At 41.7% G+C, this 16,869-nt stretch overlaps 1 protein-coding gene across 11 annotated transcripts in view; it reads right to left on the bottom strand.

Annotated features, from left to right (window-relative positions):
• tjp1b (tight junction protein 1b) overlaps nucleotides 1-16,869 on the bottom strand; it is a 57,285-nt gene that overhangs the window by 31,017 nt on the left and 9,399 nt on the right. Inside the window, exon 1 of one of the 11 annotated variants that reach the window (XM_034084798.1) lies at nucleotides 7,593-7,760. The exons of 8 other annotated variants lie outside the window; for them this stretch is intronic. In XM_034084798.1, the coding sequence (XP_033940689.1) occupies nucleotides 7,593-7,613 (21 nt within the window). In that variant the 5' untranslated portion in view covers nucleotides 7,614-7,760. Of the gene's footprint in view, nucleotides 1-1,056; nucleotides 1,195-7,592; nucleotides 7,761-16,869 lie in introns of those variants that run through there. 2 more of the 11 variants (XM_034084799.1, XM_034084800.2) reach the window with 2 other exon arrangements.

Genomic DNA, 16,869 nt, shown 5'->3' with positions numbered 1-16,869 from the left:
AGATAGTTTAAACCGTGGTAATGGCAGGGTTTTCCAGAAGTTAGTAAAGACTTTAGTGCACGTATTCCCTCTAGAAAACCTTAAATGTATCAAACTCTGTATGTAAATGTAAACTCTTAATTAATCGGGTCTTTCTGTGAGTCACACTATGGTTTTAAAATGTATTCATTTAAGGCTCACTTACTTGTTTATGAAATGTGCGTCAGTATCACGTGCATGGCTATATGCCTATATATGGTAGCTTGACAGGACACAGCTGAGGTAATGAGACGGGGAAACGGAAAGTCTTTCGACCGTGTTCTTTTTGCTCGTTTGGAGACTGTTTTAGTTTGAAGCGAAGACATGTGTCCTGCTGTTTATATGGCGTCTGGACTAACGAATAAAGCTCACCTGACTCAACCACGTTCTCTGCTAATTTGTTTGGAAACAAAGAGAGGTGCGTCAGAAACCACAACCCCGATAGAGGTGGCTATTAAGACAAGGGTTAAAACGCCACCACAGCAACTATGCAACACATTGCTTACTCAAAACAAGGATACTTTCAGGACAGTATGGAAGTGGCACTGCGGCCAAATGCAGAAACCAACAGGATCACACTCCACTGTGGCTGCTGGCAGTGAAGCAGCAAACAAGTAGAACGAGATGATTGATCACTTCAGGAATTGAAAACGATGTGCTGACAACTGCTAAAACTCCCCTGCTCCGGCGAACATATTCAGATGCTAATGAGGGCCCGTGCCTAGCACCAGTCGGGGGTCCCCTGAGAGAGAAGTGACACTCTGCACATACAACATGCTTAGACACTGTGCCGTGGACCCTCTAATGGAGAGCAGATAGTGGGAGGGATGCAGCAAAGCATGCGTGATAGGAAGGTTAACGGATGAAACCTATTAACGCTGACATAAAACTTAATTACAAACCATTACAGCCATCAAAGACGTGCATTATTTAACAGCATCAGTAAAGCAGACTTCTACCTTATTTCCTTTCGTCTTTTTGATTTGTTGCTTAAATATTCAGATAAATCCTGATGCATTGCAGATCAGATGTACTTACACGAGTTCATCCTGGTGACTACGGAACACAAACAGAAGCGACTCCTCAGTGAATCCAGCCGGAGATTCCTGCAGACGAACATCAGCAGCCTCAGAGTTTAACCGCACCAATCGGTGCTCGTGGAACCTGCCCCCGCCTTTCTTTCCTTTCTCTTTCCTTGGCTCGGAAACAACTGAAATTACGACCACAGGTGAGGGGTTAACAAACACAACCCGAAGCGATACCCTAAAGCTTCCTCTGCTCTGCAAACCTCTGTGTCCTCTCCCAACATAATTTTCTTCAAAATGTGTTCCTCGCTGCAACTCTCTCCTCAAACGCTCATGGGATCGGAGCAAATCCCCTCTGGCTTGGCAGCGATCTGTGTAGGATCTGCAGTTCCGCTACAGCATGGGACTCCTCTCTACTAGCATCCATCCGCAGTGTAAACTGCTGTATCGGACTTAACCCCTGAGGCGCCGTGTTGAGCCGGAGCAGGAATCATCAAACCTCTTTGCATGTGGGACATTAATACGCCCCTGCACCCCCCCAGGTGTGCTGCATGGCAGGCATACATTATGCTCAGCATGTCAGCGACATCCCATCGAGGATTACTGTCCGTCAAAATGACAGTTAATCATATACAACACACAAGGACATGTTTCTTAAACCGCAACAACACAAACACTAATAAATATGACCTCCAACACAAACAGGTTGCTAATAAAGCAATTAAAAGCTAAATTAAGAAACAAAGTGAAAACTGAGGATGAGATGTGACTTGTGTAACATCCCAGGTACAACGAGGAAGGACATTCTGAGGGCAACACAATACTGTATGTTTCTCAGCAAGTATTTTAGTACATGTCTTGATTATATTTTCACTTTGTTGGACAGCTTTAATGTGAGCAGAACTAAGTTATTTTGTTCTTTTAGCTTTCAAATGAGTACAAGATGTTAAACTGTTCTCCAGGAGAATAAGCCCAACAGCCTGCATTTAATATCCCCTCCAGCAATTGTTCACTACTTTATAGACCCCATCCCGATGTATAATGGTGTTTGTTGTGTGAACTTCAGCCGCTTTATTAGGAAAAAGCGTACTGCAGTGCAGTTTAGACCGACACAGAAAACAAACCAAGAGCATTGTTCCCTCCAGTGGGAAACATCTCGGTTATTATCAAACAGTACTTAGTGGAAAGACTTTCAGGAGTGTTTATATTGGTATCATCTTACCACATTACTGTGAAGATGTATGTTTTCTATAGTCAGTGGCATACTGCATGGCTGGCTGCACAACATTGTGAATTCATCCTGAGGCAACTCCAAGCATCTGCAGTATGTGCCAACAGCATTCGTGCTGAGGCGCCGCCTGTTGTCCATGAAGAACTACATGTTCCTTCACCACCATAACAAAATACACGAGTTGATATGTGAGGCTGGGCCGTCCTTATCTTAACAATTTGTCGCAGGTCGTGCTGAGACCGGTGAGAGCAAGGCAAGAAAAACGAATGCACATCGTAGTCGGTGAGCAACATTTTACTGCCCACCTCATATTAATGCCCGACATGATCGGAAGGTTACAAGGCCGCTCAGGGCGCCTTAGTTTGACATTAAACTATAAACTATCCACTCAACCTCATGCACTTAAACATCCCTTACTGCCTGTAATACACTGATTGCTCCTCATCATATTCTTGACATTTATGAGACCGTTATTACAGTTTATTAAAACTTTATGTAAGGGCATGATTTGCATATCCTGTCATTCAGTTCTCCAGCATGGAGGTAAACCAGCAAGGACCACCAACAAGACCGCAGTGTGCTGAGAAGGTGTTTACATGTTGTTGTTACACATGTTTTTGTAAAAGATAAAATGCATCAAAGTGAAAATATGCAACAAACACACACATTGAAATGAAAGGTAGATAAATAGAAAATAAATAACCCAAAATAAACCATCTGCCAAGCTGTTATAGAATGTCACAAAAAGAACCATCAAGGTTGATTTGAACACAAATAGGGTTGTTTCTTTTTCCAAACATTTAGCCCAGATTCATCATTAAGGTAGAACGCAGCTCTAACACCAAATCAAGGCCAGTGGGTCATGACATCCCCTTATCAGTCAGGATAGTGATTGAGTTGGACAAGCCTGAAAGACAACCAATCACAGCTAGCTAAAGAAACAAGTTACATCCCACAGAGCGGAGCCTGAGAGTTGTGACAGATTCCACACATAGTTTGCTTTCTCCACCACCTTCTCCCGATCAGCCTCCAAATTAATTATTTCGACATCAACCTGAAGTGGCATGTAGGGAACTCAAGCTGCTAAACGCTTCAAGTCAGAAGCTAAGCCTCTCCTACGTCTTTTTTTAATACCACATGCCTGAATACCGAATGCCAAGGTGTGATTACACTCTGTGAAATAAATAAATAAATCTGCTCATTCCTTCTCATCTCTTTTCCAGCACATGTATTTAATTATCAAGAACCTCAAAAAGAAATGTAGTCCAGACAACTGGAGTTTCTATCCAAGCTTCAAAGCTCTGCTACCATTGCACACATGTTAATGTTTATGAAAAGGTATAATGTTTGTCTGGAGTGGCAACATATGTGCAGGATGAGTCCAATAGGCGGTCCATCGGACCAAACGGCACACACTGTCTTGCAGAAATGGTCTCGAAAACACAGATACCAAATAAAAAAACAATCAAAGCTACTTTGAAAAATACACAATTACTTTGAGCCAGCAAGGAAGAGGTTTCAATTTCAAAAACGAGGAAGCCAGCGGCAGCATGAAAACATTACTTGATGTGCTAAACATTGAGTATTAAGCGACTTTGGGTCCCTTGAAAGGCGCTATATAAATTAAAGCTATTAGTATGTAATTAATGTTTACATTAGATTTGTGTTTAGCCGGTATGATAATTTGCTTTCATTACAAAGATAACTGTCATATTAGTGATGCTACTTTCTGTCCAACAGTGTAGACCTGGTACGGGTTCCTCAGACAAGAAAAATCCCACCTTTTGAAGGTCACATATTCTGTTGCTTTTCATTTGTTACAACACGTTTCACAATCCATGTTGTGTTATTATTTGGCATTATTACAGTGTGGATTTCCCACAAAAGAAAATAATCTAATTCAAGCCCTGAGTCTATTTGTGGACTGATTTGTAGGCTGTAGTCAGTGATCATAGCCAGAGCACATGGAGCTGGAAATCAGCCCCTGAACTCAATCAGCCAGTGGAAGTTATCAGTGCCCCACACAGAGCACACAAGAGGGCAGGAATGTGCTGATAAGCTGAGCCTCTGACCTGCAGCCCGCCTCCTCCCCGTCACTGTGAATGAAATGAGGATGACGCAGCCCATGGAAAGCCATGATGATAAGGGATGTTTCTGCACTATACCAGAAAGGAGGTTCACGTTGAAATGTGATTGATGAGAGATTGTACAAGCCTCCTTATCCTGATAATTCCACACCCCTTTCAAAAAGGAATTTACGATGGACTTGATTTACACAGGCAAGCTTCTGTATTACTGGAGCTATAAACATAATGTATATGTGCCATTTGTTAACACAGAGACCTACTGTACGTTGAGGACATGGAGGTTAATGTCATATTTTTAAAGAAGTGTTTGCTCGGAAGTCTTGCCATGTACCAAAGCAATAACCTTTCAATGTCTGAAGCAACTATCAATTCATCTTTCAACAACTCAACCATCTCCAAAAACTAGCCCAAAATGAGGTAGTATAAAATATGTAATGAGCCAAAGAAGATAAATCGACTATTCAAATCCAGACCCAAAAGATGTAATTGACCAGGTCTATCAGTAGGTGTCTCTACTTTGAATTATATTTTTTCAATGGTTTGTTTGTAAAGCTTGAAAAAAATAGGCAACACAAAAATATATAATGTCAGTTTATGATATATATATATATATATATATATATGTATACATGCTGAGATGTGTGACTTTGTTGTTGGCATTTCTCTATTAAACTCTCTATGGACCAAGTTAACTTATAATTCATCTTGAGCCAATAGAGAATGCAGAGTAACATTTGAGTGGACTTAAAGAGGGTGACAGGATTAAACTGGGCTGCAAAGCAGAACAGAAATCCTGCTAAATTGAAAGAAAAAAGGATTAGATCTATTAGCTGAAGCAGGGCGAAACAAGGAGTGTCAAAAGTTCATCTCGTTCCGAAGTTACACCTCTCTTTGGATGAAAATATCAGAGTGATTCTAATTGTACATAATAATCTTTGGTGTAAGCAGTGATATAGTGCTTTAGGAGAGTGAAGGCTAAGTCATTAAATTATTTTCATTTGTATTCTAGTGGCACCTCAAGGCTATCACTATCCCATGCTATCTTGACATCCTCACACCAATATGTAGGCATTGTTTTCCTTCTCACAGTTAGACCACTAATCTATTCAAAGAGAAACCTGAGGACATTCTCTTTTATATTCATAACATAGGCCATGTGGTTTGGAAGGTGTTTGCATAGATAAGGTTTAACAATATAGTAGTCTCAACATTTGATAATAATGCAGTAATACAGTCTCGTGAGTTTTTCTGTAATGTAGGTCTGTTATAACCATATAACCAGCAAGAGATAAGCCTCTTATTTCACTCCGTTTCTACAAATACACAGGACTACGAAACTGCAGTCACTTTGAACTTAAGTAGGCAAAATATCAAATACATATGTCCTTTAAAAGCACGATGACTCAGATGACTGCTGATCCCATGACAGCTTAGGTCAACATGATTTATAGGCCAACATGTATGGCTGCCCTTGAGCTGCAAGATATTGTCTTCGTCTCAGGGGACATGCTTTCAGACCCATCCCCTGTCTAACACTGCCATCTGCATTTTTAAAAAACAGTTTAATTGTGCAATGAAACACTTAATGGCTGCCACACATATATATGTGTGCCAACCTCACTTCATATGAAAGATCTGTTGACCTGCTCAGCTTCAATTTCATAAACCTGTTTCTATCACGAGTCGAGTGATGACATATTCAAGTCATTGACTCAAGCTCTAACAGAGTACAATACAGAGATAACCTCCACTAATTCATGATACTTTCATTGAAAGATATACCAATTATACTTTGTATTGAATGTATCTTATTGTTAGAGAAGAAATGTAATGTTTGTTTTTGCTTTAAGTAGTCATTTGGCGTCCATTCAATTTGAAACCTGCTATCACTCCATTATAGAAACCAGACAACTAAAAGAAAAACAAGAGACAACAAGCAATCTACCTCATACAATTCACAACGTAAGTGAATAAAACATGAATGTTGAGGTAGGCCATAATGGCAACTTTAAGAGCATATTTAATACCGGACAGTATTCATGATTCTGACATTATGTAATCCAATCCAAGGATGTGAAATATGTATGTATAAACATGTATATGCAAATCAAGCAAAGGTTTTCATTGTTTATTTCTCACATCATTCAAATTACTTCAGTATTTACTTGTATCTTTTAAAAGGAGTAAATATATTGAAACCTGCTAGATAGTATCTACTTTACACCTGGTATTCATCTCCAGGCTCATAATGCTTTACTTTTGCAAATCAGATAAATGGGAAAAGACTATGAATGTTGTATGTTGTTTGACCATACCAGTTGTAGTTATGACTAGTTCACAGCAAATGTAACGAAAAACGATAACTATCTACAAAACAATACTGTCCAGTGTTGACAGTATTGACAGGTGATGACTGGTGCTATTTGTTCAAGTTAACAGTATCCATCCCTTATGTAAATAGTGAGATGTTTAGCATAGATGAGCTATAAGCTAGCCTACGGGAAAACCCCCAAAACACAGCTGACATGACGCTATTATGACAGCTGGTACAGTGTCACCAAACTAACAAGCTAACTTTAGCCAACTGCTACCTAGCTTCACCAAAGACCCACATTGGGTTTACAAACGGACCATCAAAACAAAGGTGAGCCATCGCTTGACCTTCCCTTTCCATTAAACACCAGGATATCATATGTGTAGCAGCTGACCTCACGACACCACTCCCTGCTCTCCCTCTCTCAGTCTGACACTTTATTAATCTTGTGCCCCCTTTATACCCTCTTGGTCAAATCAACCCCCTAGCTGGCCGACATTTTGTTCCCGCAGCTAGGCTAGCTCATCCCGGTTAACGTCACCTGGACGCTCCGCGCACTTGACATGGGAACAACCGGTGATGACAGCTCCACCGCAGGGCATGTTGTGACTCCATATTGCCGGTTATGCAAGCTCCGCGGAAATGGGGCACCGTTATTCACGTTTTCAACCAGAATATAACGTTAGCATGTTGGGGCAACTAGCTAAACACCTAGCATTGCGCGTAGATGCAGTTCGCCAGCACTGAGGGAGCGGAGTTACCTCAGTTATCACTCGCTTGTTCCCGCAGACACACATCCAGTCAGCGCCTGCGGCTACAGAGAAACAAACTCACTCTCTCTCTCTCTCTCTCTCTCTCTCTCTCTCTCTCTCTCTCTCTCTCTCTCTCTCTCTCTCTCTCTCAAATAACGTACTCACGGAATGATCGAGAAACCCCATTCACCTTGTGTTTAAGCAATGCTCCTCCTCACGGCGTGCTTGTGATAATCTGACAGAAAACGGGAATGAAAAGGTCTTCCTGGTGTGGCTCCAGAGCAGCAGCCGCCGCACTGCAATGGCAGGCAGTGGATGAAGCTTCTCCCCCCCCCTCTGCTATCACACTTCGGCTGCCGTCACCGCCGCGGTGACAGTGACAGGTTCGCCTGGAAGAAACCATTCCGATCTGTCCGCAGGGGGAGGGGTAGGGATGCAGAAAGAGGCTGCCGAAAGAGGCTGTCCACAGCACCGCAGCAGCAGCATCAAGCGCCATTCCAGCGTGAGAACAAGCGGTCATCGGAGAGGATGAAAATACACCGAGGAAGCGTTATCAGCTCTTCGAGAACACAGGGGAGCGCACTATTTATATGTAGGAATGGAAAAAAGTGCCGAAGTCTATTGCATTGCATTGCAGTAAAGACCCAATGCATGCTTATCGTCCACATTGATGGCATCCTCACTGCGGAATATCACAGTTTCACATATTAGACCATAATATTGAGAAACGAATTACAACCACGTTAATTCTAGGGTAGGTAAGTTTATGAGTTGTGAAATATTTCGACCAACCAATTTTGATTTGTGAACTGATGACAGGAGTCCGGCATGTAGGATTGACATAGCTATGCAAATGAACAATAGATTTGCATTGTGTTTTGGTTAATAAAAGTATTTTTATTGGCCAATTTTGTGCAAAACAATAAGAAACTCTTTTTTAGTGTGGGTGGTAATTGGATGATCAGCAAAGTAATTAACAGCTTAAGACCCAGAAATATTTTTATTTGATTTAGATTCAACAATATATCCAAACATATTGAATCATCTATATGTTAACTTTATGAGCTACTAAAATAACTTCCTGTTCCATGTTAAAAAAAAATCTCTATTGCCCCAATAGTGCAGTATATATTTTTTTAGCTAGACTGCAAAAGGCCTAACAGTCCTAAGTGGACACAAAGCCTTGTAAGCTTTGCCTTTGCTGCAAGTGACGTAAGGGGTTATAATTTATCTTTGAAGAGCTTTTAACAGACATCCTGATCAAACAGAGAGCTAATAAATCGGTTTGAGGATCAGAGGGCTATCAAGAGCTTTGTTTGCAGTGAGAGTGAAACTACATTACCCTCATGCACAATAAGAGAGGGGTGTTTGAAATAGTTCTTTATATTATAACTTTAGCGTTATTTGATCATCTTATCTGATCAATATATTTCATCCAGGTTCTGAACAGCGCTGCTATACTTTAACAAACTTTGATGAAGCATACTTATTTTACACCTGGAATGAAAACTTTCAGCAGATACAGCAGACATCTTGATTATTTCTTCACCTTCTGAAGCATTTAATCTATTTGTCAATTAAAAATAAACTAATTTGAGACAATAACGTCCTCGTGTATGGAAAGCCTTAATATTGATTTCACAGATCGAATTTCAAAACTGAGGCGTTTGATTGATTCAATATTCTCTGAGACAAAAGGCTGGACAAGGACAAGTTGCTTTATCACATTGTGTGTGTGTGTGTGTGTGTGTGTGTGTGTGTGTGTGTGTGTGTGTGTGTGTGTGTGTGTGTGTGTGTGTGTGTGTGTGTGTGTGTGTGTGTACGTGCATAAAGAAGAGAACTATATTTATTTCAAAATAATAACTTCCTGCAAAATATGCTGTGGTGGATAAGGATTAGAAGCCCTTAATGTGGAAGATATTTCACTTTGATGTTTTTTGTTTTGAATGTGAAAGACGAAAAAATAATCGGATATCACTTTTAACTACCGCAAAACTCCTTACAGGGAAAGCTGAGGTAGGCTACTTAAGTAGTAATGACATGCTGCATAAAGCCATTTAAAATGCAGAAGATAGAACTAAAATCCACCCTACAGTCACGATGCTCAATACTCCTTCCCATGGGGTATACGGATTTAATCAATATACAGTAGAATGTAAATTGTGCACTGCACCAAACTCCAGTCTTAAGACTCCATCGCATGCACTTTAGTTGTTTTGTGCTGGCCTTCCCTAGAAGTTCCTAATTCTTTGCAGAACCTTTACTTGTGCATTGTATCACTTTGAGATTGTGTGACCGTTCTTGTCACCTCTACCTCTGGCACTAATGAGCGCAGGAGAAGATAGGGGCTGAATGTAATGCTGGAGGAGCACAGAGGTCCCGCAATGTTGCTGACGTAGGGAGACTTGCCGCAGATTTCATTGGAGGATCGGAAGGAGAAGAGGGGGGAGGCCGGGCCTCTTGAATCGAAGAATGCGAGTTGTACAAGGTCATAAGAATAAGGAAAACATATATACCCTGTGGAAAAACAAAATATGATGAATAGCAGTTGTAAATATAGGAACAAGGAAACTGCTCTGAAAACAGAATGTGACCTGCACCTCCACATTTGTGTTGAGTGTTCAGTGATAGTGATAACATGCAAACCTTTGGCAGTGTGCACGAATGACGGTTTGACGACAGCATTAATCATCATGCATCACGGTATTAAAACTAGCTGAAGTACTGAAGCAGAATAATGTAATCACCCCCTCTGGAACTGCATGAATATATATAGTTTTTTACAGTCTGCATGAAACTAAACTGGCTCTGATGTGAGTTTATGCTGCTTAATGTATCTCTGTTGAAGCCCTTGAAATACCCTCTGTTAATGCTACAGCAGTGTTTGCATCACTGGCTCCAACAGCACAGAGGGAGTTTCACATGCCATGCAACAGAATTATGCAGGCCCTCTCCGCCCATCAGCACATTTCAACTCACAGACAGGATCCAAACCAGAGTATAACTGCAAGAACAAATCACACGAGTGGGAAAGCAAATTAGAAATTCACAGCAGGTTGGCTTTTAGAGTGCTCTGCCCCTGCCGGCGAGTGAGTCACCTCGCAGCTGCACAGGTCAGGAAAACAGTCTACTAAGCAAAGGTTGGCATGGCTATCTATGAGCTTTAATGACTGCAGCTATCAAATGACGTGACAGACGTTAAACATAGCACTGCAGCAGAGGAAATTAAATGCTTTTGTCTAAAAGCAATCTGAGAGAATATATTTTGTTATGTGAGCCCGTGTTGCCAAAGCTGCAAGATGAGGCTCAATACTTTGTGCTACTTATCTTGTTATCCAGTCTTTGGTTTTACAAATTGGAGTACATCAAGGTAATCTCATAAGGGAGTGAGCTGGCTACTGTACAGAGGCTTGTATTTCTGAGATGTCTGTGTCGTCCTCTGTCAGTATCACTGACCTCTACAATGAGAAAGCAGCACACTCACTTGACAGCCATTTGCTCAGGACAGAAATCCCTTACACGAGGTGTCATCATAATATCTCACCATTACATGTATTATGTGCAGCACATTCCGAGCTAAGGATAGAGACAAGGGTCCGTGATCCAGCAAGCACAAGATATCTTGTAAAGTCAGCACTTATCAAAAGGTGCTTTATAGAGGAATGAAGTGTGACCTCGGTGAAGCAGAGTTGAGGATGTTCAGCAGTGAAATGCAGTGGCAGCATGCAGGAGGCACAGTTTGGCTGCAGCCTCCTGATCTCCGTCCTGCTTATTACCAGCTGACTTTACAGCATGTGATTGTAACACCTGTCCCACAAAAGAAAAAATAGTTCATCTGGAGCTTAACATTTAGAATCTGAATTAAATGCAGCTGGCTTTAATTTCATCTTTTGTGCACTCAGATGTTATGTAAGGGCCAACTAAAGCAAATAAACAACAGCTTTTGCAAAGGACTAATTTAGTTATTTGTGATTTTCTTTCTTGTAATTCAGATGGAATGAATAGTTTATATATTTTGTGCAAAGGGATGCATGTTTGTCATTTTTTGTGATGCACCTGCCAGAGGGGATATGCTGCAATTGAACTAGGCGGTGGTGGCGAAGTCGATAGGGAGTTAGCTTGGCAACTGGAAGGTCACCAGTTCAAGTCCCGGCAAGACCAAGTGCTACCGAGGTGTCCCTGAGCAAGGCACACAGGCTACACAGCTCCCCGGGCGCCGTTCAAAAATGGCAGCCCACTGCTCTTAACACAGGATGGGTCAAATGCAGAGAAATAATTTCCCCACGGGGATTAATAAAGTATATCAAAATCAAAAATTCAATTATTAGTATAAGTGTCCAAATAAAAATATATATCTGTCTATCAATTTGCAACCTTTAAAGCACTAGCACTTTAAAAGGTTAGTATTTTACAATAAGGTAGGACAAAGGATTACAAATAAAGGTGTACAGGATGACATTGCCCAAACAAAAATAAAATCTAAATCTATGTACAGGGAGGAAATACATATTTTCCAAGATTCCCAAATGAACCTGTAATCTCCATTATCTCCTTTTTCCCCACCAACAGCTGAGAGCTCAGACATAGCAGGTGACATGAAATGACCTCACATCCCGGCGCCGCGTATCATGTGACATCAGGCCTCCAACCGCCAAATCCTCCCTGGATCAAACTACAGCATCATGTACAGTTGCAAAGAAGCAATTGCCTAAGTATGTTGATCCCAGGAGAGGAAGCACTAATGCTAATAAAGATGAACAATTCCAATCAGTTAATGTGGACACGTGTATGACAGAGAGGTCTTTTATTGCAAAATAGTGAGTTAGGAATCATTTAGCTTTTGAAGACTCCACCATTTTGCAGCAGTAATCATGAAGCTAATAAAAGGGAAGGGAATAAAAGCTTTTTCGAGCAGCAGGATCCTGATCAATGCGATTGTGATTTCACAGACAGCTGGAAACCGTGACGGCAGATTAATCATCTATGTTAATGAACCATAAATACTCTGCAGCTCCTTTCACATAGGCCAAGGGAGACATCATCTCCAAAACCTCAAATGCTGTTTAAAAAAGCACAATATAAAATGATGCAACCTACCAGTTAAATGATTAAGGAAGTGGCTGTATACTTTTTTTATTTTCCATTAAGCAGACCTCTACATTAGTTTGGATTAATAAGAGGTTGTCTATTCATTGCTTCTTCCCAAGAGAGCCCCTTTGGTCGGGATGAGAGGAAAGCAATTAGAGGCGTTGGTGGGGTGGGGGGGGGATCAGGTGCTCTCTTCGGACCGGGCAGAGGGGGCATTGTGGAGGGCAGGTGATGGGGGTAAGGGAGATAGGAATGAAAAAGGGAGAAAAATCACCCAGGGGTAATTTACCGCACTGCGGAGGGAAGCCAGACAATGCTATAAATCTCCACCGCTTCTCAACTGGAAATTCATTTTTCATCACAACTACAGGTGGGCCCATTGATGAATACAATAGGAAACCACTATTATGTGGGGAACACTGCAAGGTTGCCCCCTGTGCAGCACAGCAGAGGAGTGTGAGGTTAAACTGAATGAATGCCTGCTGGACTTCATCAACCAGGTGAGCATCAAGAGTCTTCACAGTGTTTCCCATTGAAGCAGCAGCACGAGCCACCTTGTTATTAACATGAAGCTGAACATTCATAAAAACCCAACTGCACATGCAACCCCTCCTTTCTGTGCTATTGCATCAGCTATGCAGACATGGATGTTTCTCTGTGTTCCTGGACATATAGGTAGTAAAACTCTGCCCTCTGCAGGACTCCAGGTGAACATTATGTATCTGTGTCGAGCATGATGCATGTCTGCAGCCCTGCAAGAGGAAATCTATAAGAAGAATTATTCATGTGGCATGAAACAAGCGTGAGGAAAGTGAATCTGCTTGATTTCAACCCTGGCTGGCGTACGGTGCACGCGTGATCTGATGGAGAGAGACACAAGAAGGAGCCGAGGTTGTTCACCCACGGGTCTGCGGTGATGGGATGCTCCTGAGTCTAAACAGCATATGGCGCCTCTCTGGGCATCAACACACATCCTACATGTCCAGCATCACAGCAGGCTGCGTGATTCACACACTAACACGGCAGACACACACATTTCTCAATACACAACATGTACACTTCTTCCATTATTCATTTTCAAACACAGCATGTTAGCAAAATATAGCACATGGGAATCAAATGTGCTTTGAATTTGTTTGTGTGTTCATACATTTGACTCTTAATGGATCTCTGTTGGGTTGTGACATGTTTAGTCTCATAACATGTAAACCAGTATTGTCTGATTTGTCTTTAAAATGATCAGCTTTTACATCACATTGCATGTTACTCATTAAGGTAATTACGATTTTATTTCTGATAGCAATAGGAGAACTGAAACAATAATTCAATTAATTCATTAGTCAATTCACAGAGAATTACTCGTCGATAATTTGGATATCGATTAATGGTTTTAATCACAAGCAAAACCTTCATCTTTGTGCTACTAGCTTCGTAAATGGGACAATTTCCTGGTTTAATCAAATGTATATTATTGTAAATTAAATGTTTGGTTTTGAACAATTCAGAAAAAAGTGGGCATTGTGTTTAAAGATGTTTTAAAAATGTATAGACGAAACAACTAATACATAAATAAGGAAATTATCATCACACATTTTTGGTTGCAGCCCTAATTAACAAACTACAGTACGTTCATATTTTGGATAAAGAGATGTCCAATCCTGGATATAATGTTATATATTTGTTTGAGACAGCAGATAAACATAGGTAAAACTATAGCTACTGTAAAATGTCAAATGTAATTTTAATTAATACAAAATATACCCCCCACAAAAACACTTCATGGTCACCTCATGATAATCCATCACAGGACAAAGTAATCTAGAGAGCGACCACGACTGCGGGCATCAGATCCTGCGATTGATTAACTTGTCTTAAGGGACGGTGTTTCATTCTTCATGCTTGACTTCCCCACCAAGGCCTCCATCTTGATTCCTACAAACATTACATCATCATGCTGCTTGTCCTTCACTTGACCCCACTCTCAAGGGCTCAAATTGGGGGATAGCATCAAGCCCTCCTAAACAATAAGCCTACATTATGATGAAAGCTTGTAAATTATTATTGGACTGGGAAATATTGCATGTGAAGTTGGTTTAGTTCTACATTGTCACTAATCCTCGGCTCCAGGTGGTGCTTACCGCCCAGGTCTCCTGATATAAATCATGCCCGAAAGTCAATAGAGTTGTTGAGATTTATGAGGGTTTGAGTATTCTCTCTTCAAAATGATTTGTTGTAGATGGGAGACACAAGCCCGACCATAAAAACAATTCAGAAGCACCAGTCATTTTATTCAGATCTTCGACAACCAAGGTCTCTGCGGTTTATGGCATCCTTTGAGAAATGAATGAGCGCGTATTCTGATCCAACTTTGTTACTGAGAGCAACGGGCGTCCTGACTTATGGATATAATATAAAACTGAACAGTCACCATTAAACACACTGAATAATCACGCATTAAATATTAACATAGCAATTACCCACTTTCAATTGAATTTATTTGTGTTGCTGCAGTGGCTGCAAACTCAACATTTTGCTCCAAGATGTGTGACATAATTTGTCCCACACACACGCACACACACACACACACACACACACACACACACACACACACACACACACACACACACACACACACACACACACACACACACACACACACACACACACACACACACACACACACACACACACACACACACACACACACACACACACACACACACACACACACACACACACACACACACACACACACACACACACACACACACACACACACACACTGCACTGCAGAGTGCCTACAGTTACCTGCCATATGTCTCATCAGAGGACACATAGGTAGCCAATGCTCCAGAGTCAGAGCCTCCAGAAATATACTCAACATCTGCCACCCCCTCCTTGCAGCCTGTGGGATCAAACACGCAACCTTCACATGCATCACACATGACCAGCTCCACCTCAGTGTCACACACAAACCCCCTCTATCACCTCCAACCCTCCCCCAAGCTTGTAACCTACAGGACCAAAAAAGAAAAAAATCATCCACGCGACTGTGTTACATAACAGACCTGTCTTACCAAAAAGAAAATCAGCTGCTGCCCCCTCCCCCTCCTTCCAATAAGGCCTCCTACTGTAGTCGTGATAAATCTCCTGCACCCACCCCCCGCGCTCTGCTCCCCTTCCCCTCCGTCTCTTTCCACAGGCCTTGTAGTGTGTCTCACTCAGGTCCGGCTTCCACCTCCACGCCTTCTACACACGGGAGCTATCTCTCTCTAACCGGCTCTGAATATGCAGATTGGTTAATTCAGCTGCAGTTGCTCTCTCCGTAAATGCATCTGCAGCACTTTCCGAAGACTGAGCAGCGAATAAATGCTTACGCTGGGGCTTTTTTTGGTGCTGGTTAGGGGGGGGGGGGGGGGGGGGGGGGTGCCTCTGTCCACGGCAGACTGCAGCCAAGGATGGGATTTTAGATGTGGGCGAGCAGAACAAATAAGAGATTAAGACTTTGACCAAAGCAAAGCTCAGCACCCAGTTGGGGACCGATCCTGATCTGTTATAGAGTCATTCGTTTAATTGTGCTTTTCATCTTGGCTTAGTTGCATCTGCTCCTGCTTTTATAGCTTCTCTGCAACTTACCTGGTTATAGCCTCTGCAGCAAACATTCCTTTAACATTTTTCAAAACAGCTGAGAGGGCAGGAAAAACACTGCATTAAAAACAAATCTTTCCCCAAATCAAGGCTCGTGAAACAGAAACAGCGACCTCAGTTTAGCATCCCCCCTGCACCATGAGCGCTGCGTGTCAAATATGTTTTTCTCATTTTTATGATGGAGTGAAAAGCACATGACAAACAAGCTGCATACTGAGGATCATCTCAACATTGATCCATTTGAAGCACACATGGCAAGGACGGCGCATCCCCTGGGAAAGGTGACAGTGACAAGTCATATTTATTATCATTAATGCCCAAGGTTGTGTCTTTAGGTACAACATAGAAAAGTGGTTGGTTGTATGAGATTAGTGGTGTGAATAATAATATGATGTGTTTGTTAGAACAGATGGACTAATGCATCTCCCTACAGCTTTAAGCAATGCTGTAAACACTGCTGCTTCGCAATGGGATGCGGTGTTGTTCATGAACAGAGAAAAATAACTCCCACTAAACACAAAGGCACCGGGTGCATTAAAGACTCTAGTTCCCCCCCCCCTTTCCATCTCTGTTGTGCTTTCTGCAACCTTAGCACTAAAATCTGATTCAAGCTTTCTGTGAACAAGTGCAATGCTTGCCAACACAAATAACAGCTAGTGTGGGACAGGCGCCAAAGTCCTCCCCTGACTATCAAGAGAGAAAAGCA

Source organism: Pseudochaenichthys georgianus, chromosome 6, assembly GCF_902827115.2.
Source record: "Pseudochaenichthys georgianus chromosome 6, fPseGeo1.2, whole genome shotgun sequence".
NCBI classification, from domain to species: Eukaryota; Metazoa; Chordata; class Actinopteri; order Perciformes; family Channichthyidae; genus Pseudochaenichthys; species Pseudochaenichthys georgianus.
This window is presented reverse-complemented; position numbering and strand designations above follow the sequence as displayed.